The sequence below is a fragment of the Lissotriton helveticus genome, chromosome 3_2, assembly GCF_964261635.1.
Source record: "Lissotriton helveticus chromosome 3_2, aLisHel1.1, whole genome shotgun sequence".
Taxonomy (NCBI): Eukaryota; Metazoa; Chordata; class Amphibia; order Caudata; family Salamandridae; genus Lissotriton; species Lissotriton helveticus.
The window spans coordinates 142,086,325-142,112,944 of NC_136062.1; the positions used below are offsets into that span (position 1 = coordinate 142,086,325).

A 26,620-nucleotide genomic window follows, 5' to 3' on the forward strand; every position below is an offset into this window, starting at 1 on the left:
GGATTAAGGTACTCTGTTAAGCAAGCCTAAGTGGGTCCCTGTTGTTATGTGGCTTACGTTTAGTCTCCATTTAAGTTTGTCATCCTAAATTAGCTTTATTTTCTAATAGAGGTTTGCACGTTTTCCTCTTGAGACAATGGCCCTAGTATGCATTTCTTTCTGATAGGCATTGTAGCTCTCTACTGACACATTATGGGGTCGATTACGATGGCGGATGGAAGGACGACCACCAGGCTGGCGGTAGCCACCGCCGGCCCGCCAGGGGCAATCCGTCCACCATCCTTCCTGAAATGACCCCCCGCCACATTAGGATCGCTGTGGGGTCCGCGGCGGACGGGAAGACCGTCCGCTGCTTTTCCGCCGCCGTCGCCTTGTGACTGTGGCGGAAAAGGTCTAATATGGTGGCAGTATCTATCAGACACCGCCAGCCATATTAGGATGGGCTTAGGGGAATGCGGTCCTTGCTTTGGGGGCCTGTTGCGGGCCCCCAGGGTGAAGGGTGGCTGGGGGTGCACATGGGGGTACCTATGTCATGCGCAGTGCCTGTCAGGTTGTGCTTTGAAACGCACAACATGCATTTTTAGCATTGCGACAGGCGGTGTGGCAATGTTAACAATGCGAGATGCACCTGCCACTGGTGCCAGGATGCTTGTTTCCGGTCCAGGGAAGACATGATTTGGCAGTTCGGGCTGGACTGTTCCCATGAGGCACAGGGTCAGACTGATTTGCATATGGCCATGTCTGAACTGGGGTGGTGGAGTAAGCTAAAGAATGATGATGTATTAAATCCAGATCAGTTGACTGGGGGTGAGTTTTTGATTTGCTCAAACGCCCCGTCCATCATCCCCTTTGGTATCGCTTTGTTCAACCTGAGTTGGCAGGGAATACCCAGATGTGGGTCCCTTGCTCACTCTGCCACTGGATTCAAGATAGTCTGGATGATGAGGGCTATGAACCCGAAATGCTTGTTTCCGGTGATGGGAAGACATGGTTTGGCAGTTTGGGCTGGACTGTTCCCATGAGGCACAGGGTCAGACTGATTTGCACTGGGACTGTGAGTGGCCCTGGAGGCGCCGCAATTCTTAAGCACTAGTGATTTGGTCCTCTTCTGATAAATCTGTGTAATAGTGTGCAACTCTTGTGCTCTGCATTTTAATACCTGTGAATATTTTAACTGATACTATTTTAAGGTGTGAGTTGGGGCACTGTGACCTACATTGTTGGGGGCATTTTAAACATTTACCATCGTTGCCGACCCGGTTCCGCCGCGGCTGGTGTGCCGTTTGTGCGGAGGGCGACAACCATTAGTCCTCAGAATCCCTACTTCCGGCAGGACGCGGTCTAGTCGTCTGCCAGAAGGAAGGGTATTTAGGCAAGATTGGAATCATCGCGCAGCGGACTGTGAGTGGCCCTCGAGGCGCCGCAATTCTTAAGCACTAGTGATTTGGTCCTCTTCTGATAAATCTGTGTAATAGTGTGCAACTCTTGTGCTCTGCATTTTAATACCTGTGAATATTTTAACTGATACTATTTTAAGGTGAGAGTTGGGGCACTGTGACCTACATTGTTAGGGGCATTTTAAACGTTTACCATCGTTGCCGACCCAGTTCCGCCGCGGCTGGTGTGCCGTTTGTGCGGAGGGCGGCAACCATTAGTCCTCAGAATCCCTACTTCCGGCAGGACGCGGTCTAGTTGTCCGCCGGAAGGAAGGGTATTTAGCCACTCGTGCACCGGACGCGCAGCGGACAAGCGCAGCGGGCGCGCCTAAGGCAAGCCTGTCTGCGCCCGTCCGTGGCCGATCGGGGCCTGGGGCCAGAACCCCTGGTGGATCTGGGTCAAATTTGGGCTATACTCAGCAACAGCTGATTGAATTATGCTTGACGGTCAGCCCACAGTGTTTTCACGGACTGGATCCCAGCAGGGGGGATGCTGTAAGTGTCTGCAAGTACTGTGGTATTAAGCTAAAGGGTGATGTATGAGTGGGAGGCACTACTAAGGAAGTTATCTGCGCGCTGCTTAACTGTAGGTCTTTAAAAAAGCATAACATGGAAGTGCGGGATCTATTGCTGGATAACAATCTAGACATTCTTTTTTTAACAGAGACCTGGCTCGATGGAGAGTCAGACCCTGAAATACTACAGGCCCTGCCCCAGGGATATGGCATTTGTAGGCAGGACAGACCCCGCGGAAGGGGGGGCGGGATTGCATTGATCCACAGGGACAATATCATCTGCACTATGGAGCCTGTTTGTATAGCGGGCAGTGAGACAGGGGCGTTCTCTATAACAGTGACCAGCAATACAATTATTAAAGGCCTTCTAATTTACAGACCCCCGGGCGGCAGCAGCAAGTTTGTGGAGAGTTTAATATGCAATTTGTTATCCCCTACTATGAGATATGATAAATTCCTCTTACTTGGCGATCTCAATATGCATTTCGACGATGGATCTAACATGGCAGCCCAAGAGGTACGCCAAGAGTTGTCGACTATGCAATTGACATTGCAGTCGACACTTCCCACTCATCGGTTAGGTCATCAATTAGATCCTCTCTTTTGCAATTGGGAGGGCATCAAGGCCGACTGCCCTGTCCCGATGGTCTGGACAGACCATTACTTAGTTCCTTTTTGCTTTAAATTCACAGAGGGCAGCAACCCGAAGAATGGTAGTGACATTAAAAAGAAACAGAGGAAGTGGGCTAAATTTTCGTTAGACAATTTTTATGCCAGCCTAAAACAGGGGGGTGCTCCGGATGGGCTAGGTGTTACTATTGTGGCAGCTTGCGCGGCGCTTGATAAACGCATTGAGACGGGCATAGATCTGACTGCCCCCTGGTCAATGAATGGTCCAGTGCGCCGAACTAAATCAGCTGCCTGGTTTAATGCTGAGTTGAAAGATGCTAAGACAGCATGTAAACGCTTTGAAAGAGCCTGGAGAAAGGGCTACCTTCCGAAGGCGGGTAAGGCGTATAAAGATAGCCTCAGGTGCTACCACGCCTTGATTAGGAAAACCCGCTCAATCTACTACACTGATCGTATTGATAAGGCTGAGTGCTCAACTAAGGAACTCTTTGTAGTTTATAAGGAGATATTATTGCTGGCTTCAAGAAGCGAACAAGTTGATTCCTCTGTACAACTATGCAACCAAATTGCTGCTTTTTTCCATAAGAAAGTTCAAGATATATATACCACCTTTCCTAATGAGGCCAGGACTGGAAGGTGCCATCTTGGAGGAAGACAGCATCAGTATTTTCTCGGTCCCGGATGAGGCTATGCTAATAGCAGTAGCGAGGGGGGTCAAATCTGGCTCCCCCAGAGATCCAGCCCCAGCCAAGATTCTGAGTGGCAGCATGGAGGTATTAGCACCTTATGTTAAGCATCTCATAGCTCTGTCATTTGAATCTGGCAGGGTGCCGAACACATGGAAGCAGGCTGTTGTACTCCCACTTAAGAAAAAGCCACAAATTAGTATAACTCAACTAAATAATCTACGTCCGATCTCCCTCCTCCCCTACTTTTCTAAAATAGCCGAAAAGCTGGCTAATCAACAATTGACAGCCCACATCGAGGCGCACAGGCTTTACCAACCCTCCCAGGCTGGCTTTCGTGCCCATCACTCCACCGAATCTGCCCTTCTCTTTTCAACAGAGGCACTGAGGAAACATGTAGATGAGGGTCAGACAGCAGCGCTGATTCTTCTTGATCTCAGTGCTGCGTTCGACACTGTAGCTCATCACACTCTGTTACAGTGTCTGAGGAAAAGTGGAGTGACTGGGAGAGCCTGGTCATGGCTGGAATCTTTCCTCCATGACCGCAGTTTCTATGTGGAACAGGGTGCTTATAGGTCAGAGGTTCTGAACCTAAAGCAGGGCGTCCCCCAGGGTTCCAGCCTCAGCCCTACCCTGTTCAATTTGTACGTAGCGCCGGTGGCTACTATCACTGAACAGTATGGGATAGAGGTGGTAACCTATGCCGATGATACTCAGCTGGTTGTGGCTTTGTCGCAGCCAGCTGAGCATGCAGCCAGTAGATTAGCATCCTGCCTTCAAGATCTGGCAGGATGGATGGCCAAAAACTGTCTCAGGTTGAACGGGGACAAAACCGAGGTGCTCATTGTAGGCAAGTCCCCCTCGGTGTGGACCTCTGCCTGGTGGCCTCAGGCTTTGGGCCCATTACCTGTCCCCAAGGATCAAGTGAAAAACTTAGGCATGTGGTTGGATTCCAGGATGTCCTATGATTACCATAATCGGTGTGTCGCAGGGACGTGCTTTGGAATCCTCCGCAGTCTAAGAAAGACACTTGACCTTCTTCCAGCGTCTGCCAGAGGAGCCCTGGTCCATGCCTTGGTAACATCTAGGCCGGACCTTAAGATTGCAGCATATCCAGAACGCAGCCGCGCGACTGGTGCTACAGCTTCCCAGGAGAGCCTCCTCAAAAAAAGCCTTGGAGACACTGCACTGGCTCCCTGTCAGGGAACGCATAGAATTCAAAGCACTCTGTATCAGTCACAGGATTGCCCATGGAAAGGGGCTGGATTTTTTGCGCAATTTGCTTCTTCCATACAAGCCTACCCGGCTCCTGCGTTCCATGGGCGCAGGCCTGTTCTCGGTCCCTAGAATTAATAGGGCAAGAATGGGAGGGCGCTCTTTTCGCTACTTAGCCGCACAAAGATGGAACTCCCTCCCACAGAAGCTCCGTGTGGAGCCCTCTGAGGTGCTGTTCCGGAAAGAGCTGAAAACTCTCCTGTTTCCAAAGCCCTAACCTACCGGCGCATGTCTTGCGCCACCTCTCCAAGCTGCTGCTCAGTCCATGATAGCGCGGGGACACACCGGCAGGTGTAACCAGGCGCTTTAAAAACTCCGAATTATTATTATTATTATATGGCCATGTCTGAACTGGGGTGGTGGAGTGAGCTAAAGAATGATGATGTATTAAATCCAGATCAGTTGACTGGGGGTGAGTGTTTGATTTGCTCAAACGCTCCATCCCTCATCCCCTTTGGTATCGCTTTGTTCGCCCTGAGTTGGCAGGGTATATCCAGACGTGGGTCTCTTGCTCACTCTGCCACTGGATTCAAGATAGTCTGGATGATAAGGGCTATGAACCCGAAACCGGTCCCAGGATGCTTGTTTCCGGTCCAGGGAAGACATAGTTTGGCAGTTCGGGCTGGACTGTTCCGATGAGGCACACAGTCAGACTGATTTGCATATGGCCATGTCTGAACTGGGGTGGTGGAGTGAGCTAAAGAATGATGATGGATTAAACCCAGATCAGTTGACTGGGGGTGAGTGTTTGATTTGCTCAAACGCTCCGTCCATCATCCCCTTTGGTATTACTTTAAAATGCAGCTGGCGGTCGACTATGTTATTCTATGCCAGAGACTATGAAACAATGTGCACTCAGATGTTGCACTGCCTCATAGCATCTAAACTACTAGACTACCAAGCATATTTTAGCCTTATGTGCTGGTTTGTGTTTTTCATCATAAGATTATCTGGGGCAGGCACTCCTTTGGCAGCCCTTTCTGAAGGGGGTGCTAGAGCTTTATTACCAGGGGATGGACTTTGGAAGCTGATGCATCCTTTCTACATTCCATGAACAGATGGTGAGGTACGCAAGAGTAACCTATGCCTACATATGTTTGATATCAGTTTTCAGGGCTACAAATCAACATGTCTTTCATGGATTCTTTGCAAAAATGGGCAAGTGAGACCAGAAGAAATACATACTCTCTTTTGATCATAAAGGCACTACGTGGGCAGTCAATGGACAGTGAATAGCACTTCCAAATGCATATTGAAGCAGCATCTTCCAGTGCAGCAGATACGACATTTCGAGTTTCTGATCCTATTCACACTGAAAAGTCTAACCAAAATAGACAGTAAGATTTGTTCTGCTCCTGATCACACTGAAAAGCCATACCACACTAGACCATAAGATGTGCTCTCTAACAATCTACAAGACTAACATTCAGGAGAATATGTACAGATAAAATGCCTGCACAGACGTATTGCATCTTTGATACTTGAGACGAAGCTTTAACTAGAAATGAAAAAATTGCTCCGGGTAGAGAAAGTTGATGAATTAATCAAAGCTAGATTTGAAGGCCTAGGGGTACAGTCCAGGAGAAATGCCTTGTGAATTATGGGTGTGGCAGAAACAAGAGTTAACAGAGGATTGAGACGGTGTGGGAAACACTTTTGGCAGACCTAAATTGATAGATCCAGCAGGTGCTCCCACAAGACCTCTTATAAAGTGACTTTTAAATAGCAGAGCTCAGGGCACAATACAGAGACTAATGAAGGACATGCGGGGTCTGCCATTCAAGAGATCTTCTATGTCCATTTCCATAGATTTCAGCCAATAAGAAAAACTCCAACCAGTCAGTAATACAAATGTCATGAGGTATCTGTCCCATCTAAAAATCGTTCTTCAAGGCAAGATCCACATATTCAGTAATTTAGCATAGATTGTGACAGAGTGGGGAATTGTGGAGTATTATGTGGATGCGTTACCTTTGCCATAGGTTGTGTACTATTATCAAGATGCATTAACATTTCTGGTTATATTCCAGCCTTTGCTAATCCTGTTTCTTCTTACAGCTTTATGTTTGACATCGAGTCACTTGTAACAAGCAAGAGCACACTGTTCCATAGTTATGTACCGCAAGGAGAGGCCGGTTCAGCTACAACCCCTTCGGTGCTCGTGACAAGACCAGCTCATCATGAGTCACGGTGGAGATGTGCTCATGACGAGCTGGTCTCGTCATAACGGTGCCGCTCCGCCCACGCATGATTAATCAGTGGGCAGGGTCATGACGAGACCAGCTGATCATGAGCACAGCTCCACTGTGACTCATGACGAGCTGGTCTCATCACGAGCACCGCAGCGCTGCGCTCACCCCCCCTGCCCTCCCCGCGCTGTCGGCGAACTACCCCCGCAGCAAAGGGGTTAATGTTAATAGTACATAGTTCGTTTGAATTCGGTAATAGGTTAGGGCAGTCTGGATCGGCTAATTGTAGGATAGTTGTACCCTGTATGAGTGAGCCTTTCAATCTTGCTTTGGTAGTGGGTTGCTAAAGTGACAAGATGGATAGTTGTTTGGGAACTACTCAATATTCACTACTATGTCCCCAGCAGAAGCAATGGTCTGATTTAGAGTTTGGTGGAGGGGGTACTCCGTTGCCAATGTGACTGTGCACCATGTCCACCTGCCTCATTTAGAGATGGTAGAACCTTAGTATTTCAATTGACATGGACCCTGTTGGCTCAATCAACAAAAACCTTCCTCCAACAGCCCAATGGAGAAACAACATTATAACACCGAGACTATCAAATGTGGATGATGTAAAGTTTTTTTTTCCTGTCTTACACCACCAGAAAAAAACGTTGTGGTGAGGGACAGAAAAAACACAATGTAAAAAAACAATCAGTACCCCCACACCCTGGGATAAAACTCCCAAGTTTGTTTTTGAAAAAAAAATATATTAAATGTTTAGTGAATAGATGGCGGAACTGATGGCAACCATCTACCAAACATTTTATTCACAGAAAGGAATTGTCTTGATGGCGACTCCTTTCAATGTACAAAGATGACCGCTGGGCCTGCAGGATGGCAGAGGTACTGTCCACCTAACCATAAATCAGGCCTGTAAGGTTGATATTGCAGACTCATTGACCAAACTTCCTGAACAGTATTTTGTGTGCAAATGAAAAGCCCACAGCTTGGGGCAATACGTCCACCATCCATCCTGAAATGACCCCCCGCCACAATAGGATGGCTGTGGGGTCCGCGGCGGACGGGAAGACCGTCCACTGCATTTCCGCCACGGTCGCCTTGCGACTGTGGCGGAAAAGGTCTAATATGGTGGCGGTGTCTATCAGACACCGCCAGCAATATTAGGATGGGCTTAGGGGAATGCCTTTCCGTGGCGGCACAGTCCTTGCTTTGGGGGCCCATTGTGGGCCCCCAGGCTGAAGGGGCGTGGAGGGTGCACATGGGGGGTACATATGGTACCCCCTGCGTTTCGAAGCGTGGCTCAATGGTTAGAGCGGCAGACCCTGATGCAGAGGTCTGGCCCAGGACCTGGGTTCAATTCCCGCCTCGGCAGCTCTTGGACACAATTTCACCAGACCTGATAATTCTCGCCTCGGTGCCTAGTCTAGTCATGGGTCCCACTCTGTGACTCTGGGCAATAGCTTGCTTAATCTCCACAACGGCCCCAGCAACGCTTGGATGCCTGGCTTCACCTTGGGGGTGCCCAGGAGTGGACATTTCACAGGAAAGCCAGGAAGGGTTTAACAGCGGTATGAATACAGCGCTACGAGACCTCAGGGTCGAAGGCGCTATATAAATACAAACACATTTACATTTACAAAGTACAACATGGCAGGCACCGCGCGGTGCCTGTTATGTTGTGCTTTGAAGCGCACAATATGCATTTTTAGCATTGCGACGGGCGGTGCCGCAATGTTAACAATGCGAGATGCACCCGCCACCGGTGCCAGGATGCTTGTTTCCGGTCCAGGGAAGACATGATTTGGCAGTTCGGGCTGGACTGTTCCTATGACGCACAGGGTCAGACTGATTTGCATATGGCCATGTCTGAACTGGGGTGGTGGAGTGAGCTAAAGAATGATGATGTATTAAATCCAGATCAGTTGACTGGGGGTGAGAGTTTGATTTGCTCAAACGCTCTGCCAATATTACCCTTTGGTATAGCTTTGTTCGCCCTAAGTTGGCAGGGAATACCCAGACGTGGGTCCCTTGCTCACTCTGCCACTGGATTCAAGATAGTCTGGATGATGAGGGTTATGAACCGGAAACCAGTCCCAGGATGCTTGTTTCCGGTCCAGGGAAGACATGGTTTGGCAGTTCGGGCTGGACTGTTCCCATGAGGCACAGAGTCAGACTGATTTGCATATGGCCATGTCTGATCTAGGGTGGTGGAGTGAGCTAAAGAATGATGATGGATTAAACCCAGATCAGTTGACTGGGGGTGAGTGTTTGATTTGCTCAAACGCTCCGTCCATCATCCCCTTGGGAACCGATTTGTTTGCCCCGAGTTGGCAGGGAATACCCAGACGTGGATCCCTTGCTCACTCTGCCACTGGATTCAAGATAGTCTGGATGATGAGGGTTATGAACCCGAAACCGGTCCCAGGATGCTTGTTTCCGGTCCAGGGAAGACATGGTTTGGCAGTTCGGGTTGGACTGTTCCCATGAGGCACAGGGTCAGACTAATTTACATATGGCCATGTCTGAACTGGGGTGGTGGAGAGAGCTAAAGAATGATGATGGATTAAACCCAGATCAGTTGACTGGGGGCGAGTGTTTGATTTGCTCAAACGCTCCTTCCATCATCCCCTTTGGTATTACTTTAAAATGCAGCTGGCGGTCCACTATGTTATTCTATGCCAGAGACTATGAAACAATGTGCACTCAGATGTTGCACTGCCTCATAGCATCTAAACTACTAGACTACCAAGCATGTTTTTAGCCAAATGTGCTGGTTTATGTTTTTCATTATAAGATTATCTGGGGCAGGCACTCCTTTGGCAGCCCTTTCTGAAGGGGGTGCTAGAGCTTTATTACCAGGGGATGGACTTTGGAAGCTGATGCATCCTTTCTACATTCCATGAACAGATGGTGAGGTACGCAAGAGTAACCTATGCCTACATCTGTTTGATATCAGTTCTCAGGGCTACAAATCAACATGTATGTCATGGATTTTTGCAAATATGGGCAAGTGAGACCAGAAGAAATACATACTCTCTTTTGATCAGAAAGGCACTACGAGGGCAGTCAATGGACAGGGAATAGCACTTCCAAATGCATACTGAAGCAGCATCTTCCAGTGCAGCAGATAAGACATTTCAAGTTGCTGATCCTATTCACACTGAAAAGTCTAACCAAAATAGACAGTAAGATTTGTTCTGCTCCTGATCACACTGAAAAGCCTTACCACACTAGACCATAAGATGTGCTCTCTAACAATCTACAACACTAACATTCAGGAGAATATGTACAGGTAAAATGCCTGCACAGACGTAGTTGAGCATTACATCTTTGATACTTAAGACGAAGCTTTAACTAGAAATGAAAAAATTGGTCCGGCTAGAGAAAGTTGATGAATTAATCAAAGCTAGATTTGAGGGCCTAGGGGAACAGTCCAGGAGAAATGCCTCGTGAATTATGGGTGTGGCAGAAACAAGAGTTAACAGAGGATTGAGTCGGTGTGGGAAACACTTTTGGCAGACCTAAATTGATAGATCCAGCAGATGCTCCCACAAGACCTCTTATAAAGTGACTTTTAAATAGCAGATCTCAGGGCACAATACAGAGACTAATGAAGGACATGCGGGGTCTGCCATTCAAGAGATCTTCTATGTCCATTTCCACAAATTTCAGCCAATAAGAAAAACTCCAACCAGTCAGTAATACATATGACATGAGGTATCTGTCCCATCTAAAAATCGTTCTTCAAGGCAAGATCCACATATTCAGTAATCTAGCATAGATTGTGACAGAGTGGTGGATTGTGGAGTATTATGTGGATGTGTTAACTTTGCCATAGGTTGTGTACTATTATCTAGATGCATTAACATTTCTGGTTAAATCCCAGCCTTTGCTAATCCTGTTTCCTCTTACAGCTTTATGTTTGACATCGAGTCACTTGTATAAAGCAAGCGCACACTGTTCCATAGTTATGTACCGCAAGGAGAGGCCGGTTCAGCAACAACCCCTTCGGTGCTCGTGACAAGACCAGCTCATCCTGAGTCACGGTGGAGATGTGCTCATGACAAGCTGGTCTCGTCATAACGGTGATGCGCCACCACGCATGATTAATTCTCCGCCTGAGCAGGTGAATTAATCAGTGGGCAGGGTCATGACGAGACCAGCTCATCATGAGCACAGCTCCACTGTGACTCATGACGAGCTGGTCTCATCACGAGCACAGCAGCGCTGCGCTCACCCCCCCTGCCCTCCCCGCGCCGTCGGCGAATTACCCCCGCAGCAAAGGGGTTAATGTTAATAGTACATAGTTCGTTTGAATTCGGTAATAGGTTAGGGCAGTCTGGATCGGCTAATTGCAGGATAGTTGTACCCTGTATGAGTGAGCCTTTCAATCTTGCTTTGGTAGTGGGTTGCTAAAGTGACAAGATGGATAGTTGTTTGGGAACTACTCAATATTCACTACTATGTCCACAACAGAAGCAATGGCCTGATTTAGAGTTTGGTGGAGGGGGTACTCCGTTGCCAATGTGACTGCGCACCATGTCCACCTGCCTCATTTAGAGATGGTTGAACCTTAGTATTTCAATTGACAGGGACCCTGTTGGCTCAATCAACAAAAGCCTTCCTCCAACAGCCCAATGGAGAAACAACATTATACCACCGAGACTATCAAATGTGGATGATGTCAAGTTTTTTTTTCTGTCTTACACCACCAGAAAAAAACGTTGTGGTGAGGGACAGAAAACACACAATGTAAAAAAACAATCAATACCCCCACACCCTGGGATGAAACTCCCAAGTTTGTTTTTGACATTTTTTTTTTTATGTTTAGTGAATAGATGGCGGAACTGACAGCAACCATCTACCAAACATTTTATTCACAGAAAGGAATTGTCTTGATGGCGGCTCCTTTCAATGTACAAAGATGACCGCTGGGCCTGCAGGATGGCAGAGGTACTGTCCACCTAACCATAAATCAGGCCTGTAATGTTGATATTGCAGACTCATTGACCAAACTTCCTGAACAGTAGTTTGTGTGCAAATGAAAAGCCCACAACTTCCTTAACTGCATACTTTAGAAGTGTGATACCACTAATTAAGAGGGGCATACCCTGAGTATCCTATGCGAATGATACCAGACAAAAAAGGCATTCATACTGCTCACCATTATTAATATGTATGATCCCTACACATGCTGACCTACCTTTTTTCAGCCCTAAGTGCCTCCGGGTATGCCCAGGACGTGGGTACGGGCTCACTGTGCCACTGGATTCAAGCTATCCTGGCTGATGTGGGGTGAAACCCCGAAACCGGTCCTAGGATGCTGTGTCTAGTCCTGGGTGGAACTGGCTTGGCAGTTCGGGCTGGACTGTTCCCATGAGGCACAGGGTCAAGACTGATTTGCTCAAGGCCAGGTCTAAACTGGGGTGGCATGATGTGCAAAAGAATGATGAATTTAACCCAGATCTCTTGACTGGGGATGAATGTTTTGATTTGTTCTGCATTCAGTCCATCAAATGTATTTCTTTTGCTTCTTCACACTAAGTGTATCGAGTATGCCCAGATGTGGGTCCTGGGCTCACTTTGCAACTGGATTCAAGCTATCCTGGCTGATGAGGGGTGATACCCCGAAACTGGTCCTAGGATGCTTGTTTCCAGTCCAGGGAGGACCTGGCTTTGCAGCTCGAACTGGGCCGTTCCCATGAGTCACAGGGTCAAGACTGATTTGCATATGTCCAGGTCTAAACTGGGGTGGCACGGTGAGCAAAAGAATGATGGACTTAACCCAGATCTCTTGACTGGGGGTGAATGTTTTGATTTGTTCTGCATTCCGTCCATTAATAATGTGTCTTTTGTTTCCTCGCCCTAAGTGTGGCGGGTGTGCCCAGACGTGGGTCCCAAGCTCACTGTACCACTGGATTCAAGCTATCCCGGGTGACGAGGGGTGAAATCCAGAAACCGGTCCTAGGATGCTTGTTTCCGGTCCTGGGAGGACCTGGCTTGGCAGTTCGGGCTGTACTGTTCCCATGAGGCACAGGGTCAAGACTGATTTGTATTTGGCCAGGTAGGTATAAACGGGGGTGGCATGGTGAGCAAAAGAATAATGGATTTAACACAGGTCTTTTGACTGGGGGTGAATGTTTTGATTTGTTTTGCATTCCGTCCATCAATTGTGCGTCTTTTGCTACCCTTTTTCAGCGCATAATGGCTGCATGCCTTCACCAGTCCTCTGTACTCTAGTATGGGATGTTGACTTTAATGTAGTTCTGAACCCCAGATTAGATAGAGCAAATGCTCTCCTGCCGCAGTGACTGCATGTCAGCCACTCAGGGCTTTATGTTCTACTCAGCTTTCCAGAGCATGTCATCCAGAATAGATTGCTGGCTGCGTGCCAGAGCCGAATGCTAATGAACTGGAAAGACTGAACCCTTAGTGAGGTCCCCCTCTGATCACTCTCCAATGCTACTCCACCTTAGCATCCCAGACTATCTATATCTCTATAGTATGGGTCTTCAGTAGGAACTGAGATAGACAATTGTGGACTATAAGCATGAAGAACAGGCTCACTCTCCAGTCACTGCAGAGAGACTGACACAGCTGTAAACTAGGAGAAGTTAACTTATGGGGTGACGGGTAGTAAGTTCTACTTGGCTTACTACCCAGGATTTATAATGCGCAGATATTAGGTATCCAGATTGGTGAACAACCTTTACAACGCAACTTTTACAACGTAGTGCCTTTACAACGCTGTATTTACAACGCAAACCATTACAACGCATTGCGCTGGGGGGCGCTCTAGGATAGGGAATAGATTTAATTTACTATCCAACACCTTCCCTACTATCCACGGGGACTGGAGTTGGAATAGTAAATTAAACTATTCACTATCCAGCACCCCAAAGCGCTATGCGTTGTAAAGGCATGTGTTGTAAATACCGCGTTGTAAAGGCATGCGTGGTAAAAGCATGTGTTGTAATGTCATATATCTATCCAGATTTCATGATATTATGTGCACTTGCAGTGGAAAACTTGTCTCTTTCTTTGAATAGCAGTTTACTCTACCTTCTCAATTGATCTGCTAGAATATTGTGTGTTAAGTAAGACGGGAAAGGCATGATTGCACTGATATTGAATTGTTCATTGTATTTTCCTTAACATAGAAATACAATTTCATTTCACCAAATCATCTTTGAAGGGGCCAGTGGGTATTTGTTCCCCATTTACTTATTCCCCATCTTTGTGAGCAAACACACCAAAAACGTCTGTGAAGAAGAATTTAACAATGCTGTGCTGAATGAAATCCATTTTTAATAAAAAAAAAAAAACAAATATTGCTGAATATAGGACGAGAAAATGATCTTTTCTAGACTCCTCTAATCTTGCTTATTTGCTTTGGGTCAAGGATGTATCGCGCACAATTATTCGTGTAACCCAATAATTTATGAGCAGTGCTTTTAGAACAGTATCAACGTTTGCTCAAAAGAACATTTCGAAACAGCTCTGTACCGGTGCCACTGCGCAGAGAAGCTGGACAGCTATAAGCATAATGAAATATGTGTTATTTAGGAATTTGTTGGTGAGGGAGAACAAGGTCAAACCACTGCCCTCACTGTAGGGCTGCACCTTCCTGTAACATCTTGTCTCAAGTTAACAGACGGCCTAAGCTTCTTAAGGCCCACATGGTGCTGAAAAAGCATAGTTGGATGTGTCTCACTGTGTTTTTTGGATAACAATGAAAAACATTCTGCGTGTAAAATATTTTTATTGGAGCTGACTGCAGTTTGGCATGCCGTCTGGAACATTATTCACGGCAAGGAGCAAACAAGGATTCTCTAAATGCGCTGAGCGTGAATATAGTCAATCTATCCATGTCACTTCGCAGCATATTGGTTCATATCCCAGAGAAGATATATTTATTTCAAATGCTTTGCCTTTCCTGCTGGCAAAAACATTGTATCTCAATGGAATATAGGCAATTGCTTACGCTTACAGAGATGTTGTATTGAAAAAGCAGGAAGGCCGTTTAAAATTTATCATGAATTATTACTTGTGCATCCAATTACAAATCCAATTGACATCGCGCTGACACATTCTACTGGGAATCTGTTTAAGGAAACATTTTTTTTTTAATTAAGTACTACACGATGACAGTGTGAATGATTCGTTTATAATAAAAACTATTAATTTTAGGTTTCACCGCATTCTGATACTTGAGGCCACTAAACGAAAAATGGGAAACAAATTCTAAAACGCTATGCTATAGGAAATACAATAATAATTACATAATAAGAGTTTTTCTCAAATGTATTGTGTTATTGAAAGAAAGTCTGTTAACACCACCTTTGTATTTGAGGAATATGAAGTGTATTTAAGTTCTTTGCAAAGAATGCACTCCAATAAAAGTTCCTGTTTTGTCATTATGTGAAAATAAGGCTGGAACTTGAAAACTACAGGAAAGCCACAAACAACTTCAACAGAAAAAACACAACAATGCATGTATATGTGAGGATGAAGCACTGAAAAGATCCCGGTCCATGCTCCTTTATCAAGGCACCGAACTCTGCTTACCCTGATTTTTCTTCAGGCTTTTAAGTACCTTTTACTTAAGAGTAATTATGGCCTGTCCACCCAGCTAAGCTGAATGCAAAACATATCTGGAATTCTGTCACACTAATTAGAGATATCATTGTTTACCTCCCATGGTGTTATGGATAACTCAGATACATTCATTTGCTACATTGAAGGTCAATTTAAAAACATAACTTCTGCGCCATATGTTGGCATGTAAAGTTGCAATTCTATGTCATAAAATTAAGATATTTATATATATATATATATATATATATATATATATATATATATATATATATATATATATATATATATATATATATATACACAAAGATGCTGCTAGACCACCAGGAAGACCGATTGTGTGATCAATAGGAGGATTGACGGAAAATATGTCCAAATTTATAGACTACTTTCTCGCACCCTTTGTTACATAATTATCTTCCTACACAAAGGACACCAAAGACTTCTTGAAACAGATCTAAGACATAGGGTGCGAAACAGACTGTGTTATGATTATGCTTGATTTTTGCTATTTATATACAAGCATCAGGCACCAGGATGGTCTATCAGCAGTTAAGAACTTTTTGGGACACCGTCCAGTCAGGTACCTGGAACACAGTGAGATGCTGCTAGAATTCATCTCATTCTGTTTGAATAATACATTTTTCATTTTTCAGGGCCAAAAATATTGGCAAATACAGGGCCGATGACAAGAGTGAGTGGGTAGAGAAAGTGATTTGTTGGCAGAGGTATATCGATAATCTCTTCATCATTTGGAGGGGGTCAACAACATCAGCCGAACGATATATCTCCGCCCTCAACAATAATGAACTAAACCTGAAATTCACTGGTGAGATGAGCACCAGTGAAGTGAATTTCCTAGATCTCAGGATTTTTGTCAGTTCAGATGTTATTCAAACAGCTCTGTACCGAAAATCCATGGCTGGGAACTCTGTTTTACATGGACGTAGGAGCCATCCAGTGAATTTCATAAAGAGTATCCTCTATGGAGCACTACTCTGAATTAAAAGGAACAGCTCACAGAGTACAGACTATGAAAAGGCAGCTAGTGACCGCATTAAATGTATTAAATCCAGAGATTAGTCACAAAAAACTCTTGTTTATTTTTCAACAAATAAATCCTAAATGGATTTGAAACTAACGTGAGTGCTGGTGCTTTCTGCCTTCAAGCAGTGGAGCTGCATATATATATATATATATATATATATGTCATTTTACAGCTCGGCAAGAACAGCACTGTGCTAGTCCTATGCTTAAAGACTTTTCTGTAGAAATGGCAAAAGACTTTGTCCATTTCTATCTCGGCCTGGATGGCACTGTGCTAATCCTATGCTTACAGACTTTGATAGAAAAACAGACATTTGAGGTGAGCAGATCTAGAGTGTCGCTGGTGTTGAGAGTGCTCTATGCAGGATCTGCTTTCCACCTAAACTGGAGAACTACCCAGAGTTCTCGCCTTCTTTTTTGCATAAATATATATATACAAAATCAAGGATTTCCACCCTGAATATACTCACTTTTGCCCTGGTAATTTGGACATTGAATTTGCCTTCCCCACGCAAAGCCTATCCCGAAAAGGTGAACTCTGGGACCTGTGGTCAAGATCATAAACCATAGAGGGTGTGCTAACAGGTAACCATGGGGCACGGCTCTCTAAACCAATGGGAGCATGGCAGTATATACGAGAGGCGGCGAGGGTGAGCTCGATGCCTTGTCGCTAGAATGCGAGAAGCCCACCCCCTTGCTAGAGGCCATGTGCATGCCGAAACAGCTGGCCAAGAACAGCTTCTGGGTTAGGAATGCTGGAGTTGGAATTGGAGACAAATGAGTCTGTGTGCGGCAGTTCTGGATCTATGAACGTGGCGTTGCACAGTTAATTCTCGATGACGGCATAAGGAAAGCCACTTAATAGAGTTGAGACAGAGACGGGGACGGAGGGCGGTGTCAGGTGTCTCGCTGCGGTAGGGAGGTCCTTTAGGGCTGAGTAATCACCCAGGTAGACCAGCCCTGCCCAGCTGAGTGTTCCTGAGCAGGCTTGTACAAAAGTGGAATAGTTGTAACAGTAGCACTTTAGTCCCGGCTTATAGACTGAAAACAGTGTTTCTTAGGTTTATAAGCTGTGTAAGGGTTTTCTCTAAGCAAATTGCATGTTGCACTTTGTAGGTAGGGCGACTTATACTGCTGGCTAGTTATGACATCTATATACTCAAACCGGGTTTCTCTGTTATAAGGTTCTTATTTATCTAAACAGTAAAGGCCTATGGTTTGGGGTACAAGTGAAAGCACTGATGGGTATCATTTAGCCTGCGGGGGTTAAATGTTTTGGCTAAGCCGAACTAATTTGTCAAGTATGAGTCACCTTGTCACACAAGCACTTTTTTCCTAGATGCTAGCAATTTATTTTTGTTTCTGTGGTGTCGAGAAGAGACATCTGAACATTATGGAGAGGGTAGAAGCAAGAGCATCTGGGCAGATGCCAGGCCATGCGCCAGAATTTTGGGTGGGCTGAAGAAGGGAGTTAAGGGCCATTCCCCTCTTCTGATGGGGCAAAGGTGGGTGGTAGGAAGGGGAAGGATGGGAAGCAGGTATATGTATTTAAAGAAGAGCAAGACAAGAGTAGGTTGGGAATGGGAAAGGTATAAGAGCATGAGGAGAAGGGCGGAGGTGGTAATTGTGGTAATCATGGCAAGCAGGGGTACGGACCGAGTCCAGGAAACAAAGGGCAGTAAGGTTAAATCAAGGGGAAATAATAATGGGAAAAATATCATTTATTGCTCAAGCAGTGGTTACATGTTTAAATTGAAGGAATGTCACAAAAGATAAACATAATCTCCTGTAATATATATTTCCCCTGAGGTGCTATTTCTACAAGAAATGCAATTTTAAGTCTAACACTCCCAAACTGATGTTGCAAAGGAAATATTCACAAGCGTACTTTGCTTCGGCAATATGGCAGTTCAGGGAGTTTGCATTGTGTTTTTGAGTATGTTGGATGGTGAGGTTAAATAGGTAATCTGGGTTGAGGAAGCGAGATGGATCTGGATTGAGGTTAAAGTTGTTGGGGTCCTTCTTATTTTCTTAAATTATTATGGGTCAATCTTGCATGTCAATGGCTATCTTTCCATCAACGTGGTTGGTTTTATTTGACTCCTCGGATATAGGACTCCAGCTAACCAAAAATCAGCAATATTTTATTTGTATTTCAATAGCGGTAGCAAGGTCCTTGGTGCTGCAGAAGTGGAAATCATCAATGATTCCGACGATAGGTCAATGGCTTACTAATTTGTCCCAGTCCTATCTGTTTGAGGAGGCATTTGCAAAGGGGGTAGGGTCACTCTGTAGATTTAAGGCTACGCGGAAGGACTACTCCTCTGTTTCTTTCTCAATGTAAGATAAAGTATGGTATATTCCTGCTCTCGGGGGTAGAGGGTAATGCTGCGTTATATGTTTTAGTACTGATTTTATGCACATTTATTGTCGTTATTTTTAATTGTATGAATGCACTAAGAGGCAAAAACCCCAAAACAGCAACGGAGGACCTCCTATTCCGCACCTCGTACCAGTTCCTATGTGTGGCGGCGCTGTGCAACCAACCCCTATGCCAGCCGTTGAGTGGTGTCGCTGTGCTCCAGATCAGAGATTCTTCAACAAAGTGGGGGTGCGCAGCTCAAAAAGTCCCTGGAATAGGAGGAAGACAGACGGAACATTTCCAGACAGAGAGCTTGACAGGAACTCTGCGTAATTAGTTAATATACTTTTTGAGCCACAATGCAATACGCTTGGTCAGAATGAAATTCACCGTCTTGGGATCACGCAATGATCAATAGATGATACTGTAAGAGACACTCTCCAATTTGAGCTGTACCTCAATATTGACATATCCCACTTTTATTATTTTGCTGTTTTAGAGGTTGCTTTTAATTTTTAGATCTATTCAATACTTAGGATGGTATGTTTTTATAAGGAGTGTGCAATTTTTAAGAATTCAAGCCCTCTTGAACCTAAAAAATTATTCCCGGCTTTAAACTGTTTCTCATTCTTTTAATTTATTTTGTGCAATGTTTGAAACGAAATGTACATAGTCACACTTTTCTGAAAATAAAACTGTAAATGCACTGTTGATTGTTTCAAGTGCTAAATAGGCGAAATAGTAAATTCCATGAGACATTGCTTTGATAATTTTGAATGTAGAATTTGACAATATTGTATTTAGAAATAGCCAAGTAATGCATTGCTTTATTTAGCTGTGGCTGTTCCTAAGTTCTCACTTAGCAGAAATATTTTCAGATATGTATCTGTCCAACTTTCCAAGGTGTTGGCTGAACAAGATAGTAATTGAGGAGACATGTTAAATGTCCTTTTTATGCCTTAATTTGTTGCTGTTAAGGAAGTGTCAGACAACATTGAAATCAGTAGACTTGAAAACGTTACATACTAATCAAATAATAATTCAAAAAATCTTAATTTCAGCGTATTCATTCCCACGTTTTGAGTGTTCCTCACTCAGTGATAATTAGTCTTAATTAGCCGGTGTTCAATGGTATCTGCCTTTTTGGTCTGAATGGTATATTTCGCATGTCTATCACTTGAATTTAGACAGCATGTAATAACGTTTTGCAGGAGTTCTTTTCTAAAATATTTTATACATTTAATTTTTATTAAATAACAAGGCATTGTATATATTAAAACGTTACCTATGGTTGGACCCGGTTCACAAAATTACATGCACCTACATAACAAATAAGAATAATGGAAGGACTAGCTGAAAATCATATTCCACAGAATAGGTGTTGGTGGAATATATAGAACCCAGAGGTAGTGTGCCATTTTCACAATCCAAATTTAAGTTTAGTAGTGGATTTGGTGGCATTTTAAAAAGGTTCTACCTGCAAAAGTTGATGAACAGAACACCCAAAAACATACATGTTTGTGTCTATGCATTTAGCCCTTGCAGACAGTTTCCGACCTTGAAAATGATCACACATTTAATATCGCCTTGGGCATATATACATGTGTTTCTGGGCTGCGAATTGGGATGGTATAACCCCACATGTACTGGAGATGTAAGACAAATATTTCTTCACATGGTAAATATTTACTAAATGAAAAGCAAGAAAATGTAAATTTAGTTTGTGGTATTTTTTGCTACGTGGAAAATCTATGTGAGTAACAGTTTACATGCGAGCATTCCTTAAAATGTCTTACTGTCAATATAAATGCAGATGTAATCCTACAGAGAACACCTGTAACATATCACAAATACATGTAACAAAAGTATTGTTGCAATTAGAAAACATATGATATTTTCATAATTCACTTGTATGCGTCAAGGCTTCATGAATTCGCATTCGAATAATAAAAAGAACACTGCATTCAAAATGAAATCATGATAAGATCCATATATTTGACGACCTAGTACATTCATGTCACCCTTCTTGACTGATTCCAAAGATATTCTTGAACTACACAAAGATAGGCTGAATGCGAAAAATATTATTGTAGTTTTCCTTTGAAGAGATCATAATAATGCAGCCAATAAATAGTCATTGCTGACCCTTGAATGAATTGATGGCCACCTGTCTTACACTTGATAGTGACAAGAGTCTTTCCTCCAAGTTGTTGTACTAGCCATGCTTATTTTCTGTGCAGTGTTACTCACATAAAGTGCCCGTTCATTGCTGATAACATTGTTTAATTCATATTGCTAGTAACTTCCTTAATAAGTTATATTATATATCAAAACACTCTAGATGACTTATCTAATATGTTCTTTTTTCCAGGGTATTGGATGTGATGAATATCTCGGGTCTGAGAAGGTTGTGGATAAGTGCGGAATCTGTGGTGGAGATAACACAGGCTGCAAAGTCATATCTGGAGTATTCAAGCATACTCTGACAAATGTTGGCTACCACAAAGTTGTTGAAATTCCTGAAGGGGCAACTAAAATCAATATTACTGAGATGACAAAAAGCAACAACTATTTGGGTGAGTTCTATCATGCTTGACAGGGAAAATATATTTCACATCTTGCATCATTTTAGTATTCACATTTGATAGCAGTTGTTTCATGATGTTAAATTAGTTTATTAAGATGCTCACTCTAGTTGTAATGTTTGTCTTTTAGTAACCTCAAGGGCTACTAAGGTATGTTAGTGAATCTATGGAAATGAAACGGTTAGCAACGATAAGTTAATGAAAGCCATATTGTTAAAGGTTATGCTCGCTTTAGCATAGTTTTTTTTTAAAAAAAGAAGGCAATCTGGGAGATTTGTAAGTTTGTAATTCATAAGTGGTAGGAGAATAATCTCTTGAAAGTAGGGTTGAGCAGAACTCGCTGAGTTTGACTCCACGGAATTCTAGGGAGTTAACTAAAAACTTCATGAGGTTTTGTGAGCAACGGAATTATGGTCCGTCACCCTGCTTGTTCTAATTTTTAGCACCAGTATCTTGTTTTGCGCTGTAAAATCTGAGTGAATGGCACTTCAGAGTGTGCCATGGGGTGCTGCTTTTTTCTGCTCGAACTGCAGCTTTGGCAATGCAAGCACCAACTTTCTCAATGCGAGCGGTAGCGACCTGCTGTGAACGCACAAGTTGAAAATCTCGTGGAGCGCAGAGTAGGCAAACTCCATGAACTCCTCTGGCAGAGCGGAGTTTTCTGTCCACCCTTACTTATAAGTATGTCTACATTAATTTCTCCATTATTTGCATTATGCTCTATTACGGTACTCAAAGGATTAAGAAATAGGTCACAAAGATATACAATTAACCTTATAATTAGCGTCAAAGGGTAGCATTATTTTCCAACTGTTTCTCTTTGTGAAAAATGTCAGAAAAGTCTTAAAAGATTATTATTGACATGGGTCGCATGTTATCCCTTATTAGGACTTTGACATTTAATTCCAGCACTGAAAGGTATTCTTAAAGAACTGCAGTGGGTCGACCATTAAACTGATAATTTCAAGGAACTGTAAGACAACCAGAAATATGATAATTCCTTTTGAGACTGCCAAAAGATGATACTCATATGTGCACAGCTGAGCCAAAGCACTGTTTTATTCTGACATAAGCAAGCAAGTATTCTACAATTGCTGAATTGTGATACTGATTTATACTGAAAATAGTGGAGTGAAAAATATGTTGTAGACAGCACTGGGTAAGCAATTTGGACACCTGTAAATGGAATACATATAGAACAACTAAATTCCACCAGCATTATAATTAGCTCTCTGTAGTCATATTGCTTATAGTGTAGCTTATTTACAAACCTTAATTATCTCATGACAACGAAAAAATATTTGAAGTATAATGCCCCAAAAGGCCAGTCGACTTTCTGTAGTTTTGACATTCTTCATTCCTGCACCTTTCAGTTAAATTATGTGTAGGAAACCTGTTCAGCAGAAGAGCAGATAATAGTCCTCCAAGAGGTATTAGAAGAATTCAAAAGTAGACCTTAAACCTGTCATCTATCACAAACAAAGAAAGCTGAATTCCTCAGTGAGTACAGTCTTTGACCCTATGTTTAGCTACATCCATGTATGAAATTGCAGTCCTGCAGTTACTTTCATTATGATGTTTGGCTTCTTATGAGTGTCAACTCTTTTCATACCATATACCCTTGAATATCATTCACATAACAGCAGCTGGGGTTCATGGCACTTGCCAGGACAGGAGGAATTCAGTATGCCTGAGGACATGTATTCAATTACATGTCTGTATCGGTGAGTGAGTGGGTACGTGAGTACATATATAGATGTGCGAATGAGTATGTAAGTGGTTTGTGGATGAGTGGATGTGTAAGTGGCTATATGATTGAGTGAGTAGCTATGTTAGTAGCTGTATGAGTAGGTGAGTGACTGTTTGAGTGGTTGTATGGGTGAGTGAGTGGTTGTGTGAGTGACTTTGTTGGTTGTGTGAGTGGGTATGTAAGTGGTTGTATGGATACGTAAGGGGATGTGTGAGTGGCTGTATGGGCATGTGAGTGGGTTTGTGAGTGGATTTATGGGTGTGTGAGTGGCTGCTTGGGTCTGTGAGTGGTTGTGTGAGTGGCTTTATGAGTGAGTGAGTGCGTGTGTTAGTAGTTCTATGGGTTTGTGAATGGGTATGTGAGTGGTTGTGTGCATGTGTCAGTGGGTGAATAAGAGATTGAATGGGAATATTAGTGGGCATGTGAGTGGCTCTGTAAATGATGTCATCAGTGATGCCATTTTGAGATGTCATCAGTGATGTCATCAGTAATACCACTGTGATGTAATATGTGAGGTCAGAAGCAGTACATTGCAGGGTCAAAAGTTATAGTTAGCTGAGTAAACCATAACTGCTGAATTTCTATGGTTTTATAAGAATGAAATCTGAGCCTAACTATAACAACCCTGTAACCTTTGGTTTTTCATTGAAATTGTAAGTTTTTTTAAGCCTAATTCCTAACTATTACGTCCCTATAATTGTTGATTTTTTAAGTGAATTTTGAAATTCTATTTCCTATCTATAACGTACCTGTAACTGTTGTTTCTTTCGGTGAATTTCTATGGTTTTTTAATGCTATTTCCTAACTATAATGTTCCTGAAACCTTGGTGTGTGAGAGTGTGTGTGAGTGGTTGTATGGACGTGTAAGTGGGTGTAAGAGTGCCTGAGTGTGTGTGAATGGGTAAGTCTCTCAGTAGGTCTATGAGTGGGAGAGTGCGTCTGTGAGTGGGTGCATGAGTGTATAAGTGGGTCTATCAGTGGGTGCATGGTAAAAAAGTAAGGAAGCACATAGGAGCAGGTCCTCATGCCAGCTCCCCCTGTGACGGTCCTCCTGTCCAGCTCGCCTGCAGTCTGCTGCCTTCGTTTTTGTGCCTCCTCTGCTCATTTTCTGCTTGTTTTTCTGCCTCATCTCTGCTCGCTCCTGCTCTCTATTTTGCCTCTTCTCCTCTTTCTGCCCGTTATTTTGCCACTTTCTGCTAATTTCTGGCCTGTATTCTGCCCCTTTCTGCTCGCTCCTGACCTTTAATCTGGTGGTGGTCATCCCCAGGGCCAGGGAGGTCGGCATGGCCCTATCCATTTTATTTCTAGCCATGGGGAGGAGGTCTCAGGCCCCCACATCAAATTTAACATAAGCCCTGGGGAGGTGGTGGTCCCTGGGGCATAAAAGTACCCATGGAGGAGGGCCAGGTGGGTCCCCTTCCTTAAATGTAATAAAGGAGGTATGCCCCCAGAACCTGGCCCACCTGGGGGCTTAATTAAAACCAAACACAGGAGATGCACTTGTTTTTTTTCAATTTTGCAGTGAATTTGCAAATCTATCCGCAATGTTATGGCAAAATATAAAAAAAAAAGTTTTAACACCCAGCTCGGTCCCTGTGGGACCACACCACAACATCTGGGGGGTCAGGGTAATGCTACCCTGATCCCTTTTTATTTTAATTTTTTTTTGTAGGACTCTGCTGAAACCATTTCCCAAAATGGCTGCCAATAACTTCCTTATTGAAGTGTTGGCAGCCAATCAGATTTCAGCACGGTGACTGTCGGATCCGCGGAGGATTTGTGCCAATTGATAAACAAAAATTCAGGTTTCGATTAACATCTCTAAAACTACTGAACGGATTTATACCAAAGCACAAAATGTGTGCAGTTGGGACCAAGAGACAATTTTGGTGTAATTCCTTCCAGGAGTCCGGGCTGTAGTCGTGTTTAAAATCCCTACAGGAATGAACATGGGGAAAATGCATTTTGGGACCCCCATTTTTCTTAGATCACCCCAAAACTTTCCTGACAGCAGCTGGAGTAGCTGTCAAATTTTTGGCGAAAATGTTATGAAGATTCATCTAAGGGCGCCAAAGATATAGGCACGTTTATTTAAATATCTATGTGTGTGTGTGTGTGTACATATATATATTAATATATATATATATATATATATATATATATATATATATATATATATATATATATATATATATATTCACTGAAAAAAACATAGGTTTCAGGCCTTATATAGTTAGGAATTAGCATTTAAAAAAACCTTTGAAATTCACTGAAAAAACCATAGGTTTCAGGAGTTATATAGTTAGGAATTAGCTTTTACAAAACCTTTGAAATTCACTCAAAAAACTATAAGTTTTAGTGGTGTTATAGTTAGCTGGACATTTTACTCATACAAAACCATTGAAATTGCTCCTATATAGTTAGTTGTATTAAGTATATATCGCGCACCCGCAATCCACTGCTGATGATGTCACATATTACATCATTCATGACATGGTCAGTGACATCACTGATGACATCTCAAATGACATCACTGATGACATCACTGATGACATCATCCAGTGAATGTGGTTTGCTTCGTTATTTAAATATGCATTATATATATAGCAATTTGCATTGAAGAATGAGTGGATATATAAATAAATATTTGGATGGAGGATTTAGTAGCAGTGTAATTGACTGTTTACTTGACCAATTTATAATGTCTCACTAAATATAGTGGATAGTGACTAAACTGTGTGAATATCTGTATCACTTTGTCAGTTGTTGTGTAAACTGATTCTACAGTTGGTTACTAGCTATGTGAAAGTCTATATTAGTTATTGATTAGTTAACTGAGTATTTGTATGGGAGTGTGAAAGTGTGTGTGGTTCGGTGGAGGGTGTGTGACTGTCCAAAGATGTGTGAATAGTTTATTCAGTAGATATATGAAGTTAAAACTACATGTTCTAACAGTTTGGGTGAGGGAATCTCTTTATGGGTGTGGTGATGAGCAAATATATTTCTCAACGGTACAGGTCCAACAAACTAGAAAAATAAAAGGCAGTGTATGTGTCAGTTGTTGTATATAAATAAGTATACATAAGACACAATGATTGTGTGAGTGACTGTATGTCAAATCAAATCAAAATAAGCTTTATTCGTTATCACAAGGATATCATGAAAGCATACATTACATTAATTAAATTGTAAAAAGGCAAATATAAGCCCAATAAAAAGCACAACAAACAGGAGACAAAAAAAACATGTATCATAAAAACAATGTTTAAAAAGATTTGTAAGTAACATAGATAAAATTGCAGATATATATAACCTATGCTATCGAGTTCCTAAATTTTAGCAGCAATTTTAAGAACTTTTCCATGATGGATATCACATTCCTATCCTCCAGCTGTTGCAATCGGTCAAAAGCATCTTTACAAGACCTCAATCCCCAAATCTTCAGTAATGGCTTCAATAAAGGTTTTCTAGGGACTACGTAATATTTACAAAATAATATAAAATGGATGTTGAATTGGGGTGAGGTGTCATCACATGGACAGGG

At 43.1% G+C, this 26,620-nt stretch overlaps 1 protein-coding gene across 1 annotated transcript in view; it reads left to right on the forward strand.

The window, feature by feature from the left end:
• Positions 1–26,620, forward strand: part of THSD4 (thrombospondin type 1 domain containing 4) — a 2,493,250-nt gene that overhangs the window by 2,100,387 nt on the left and 366,243 nt on the right. The window contains exon 8 of the mRNA XM_078684935.1: positions 21,113–21,317. Within this exon, the coding sequence (XP_078541061.1) occupies positions 21,113–21,317 (205 nt within the window). The remainder of the gene's footprint in view (positions 1–21,112; positions 21,318–26,620) is intronic.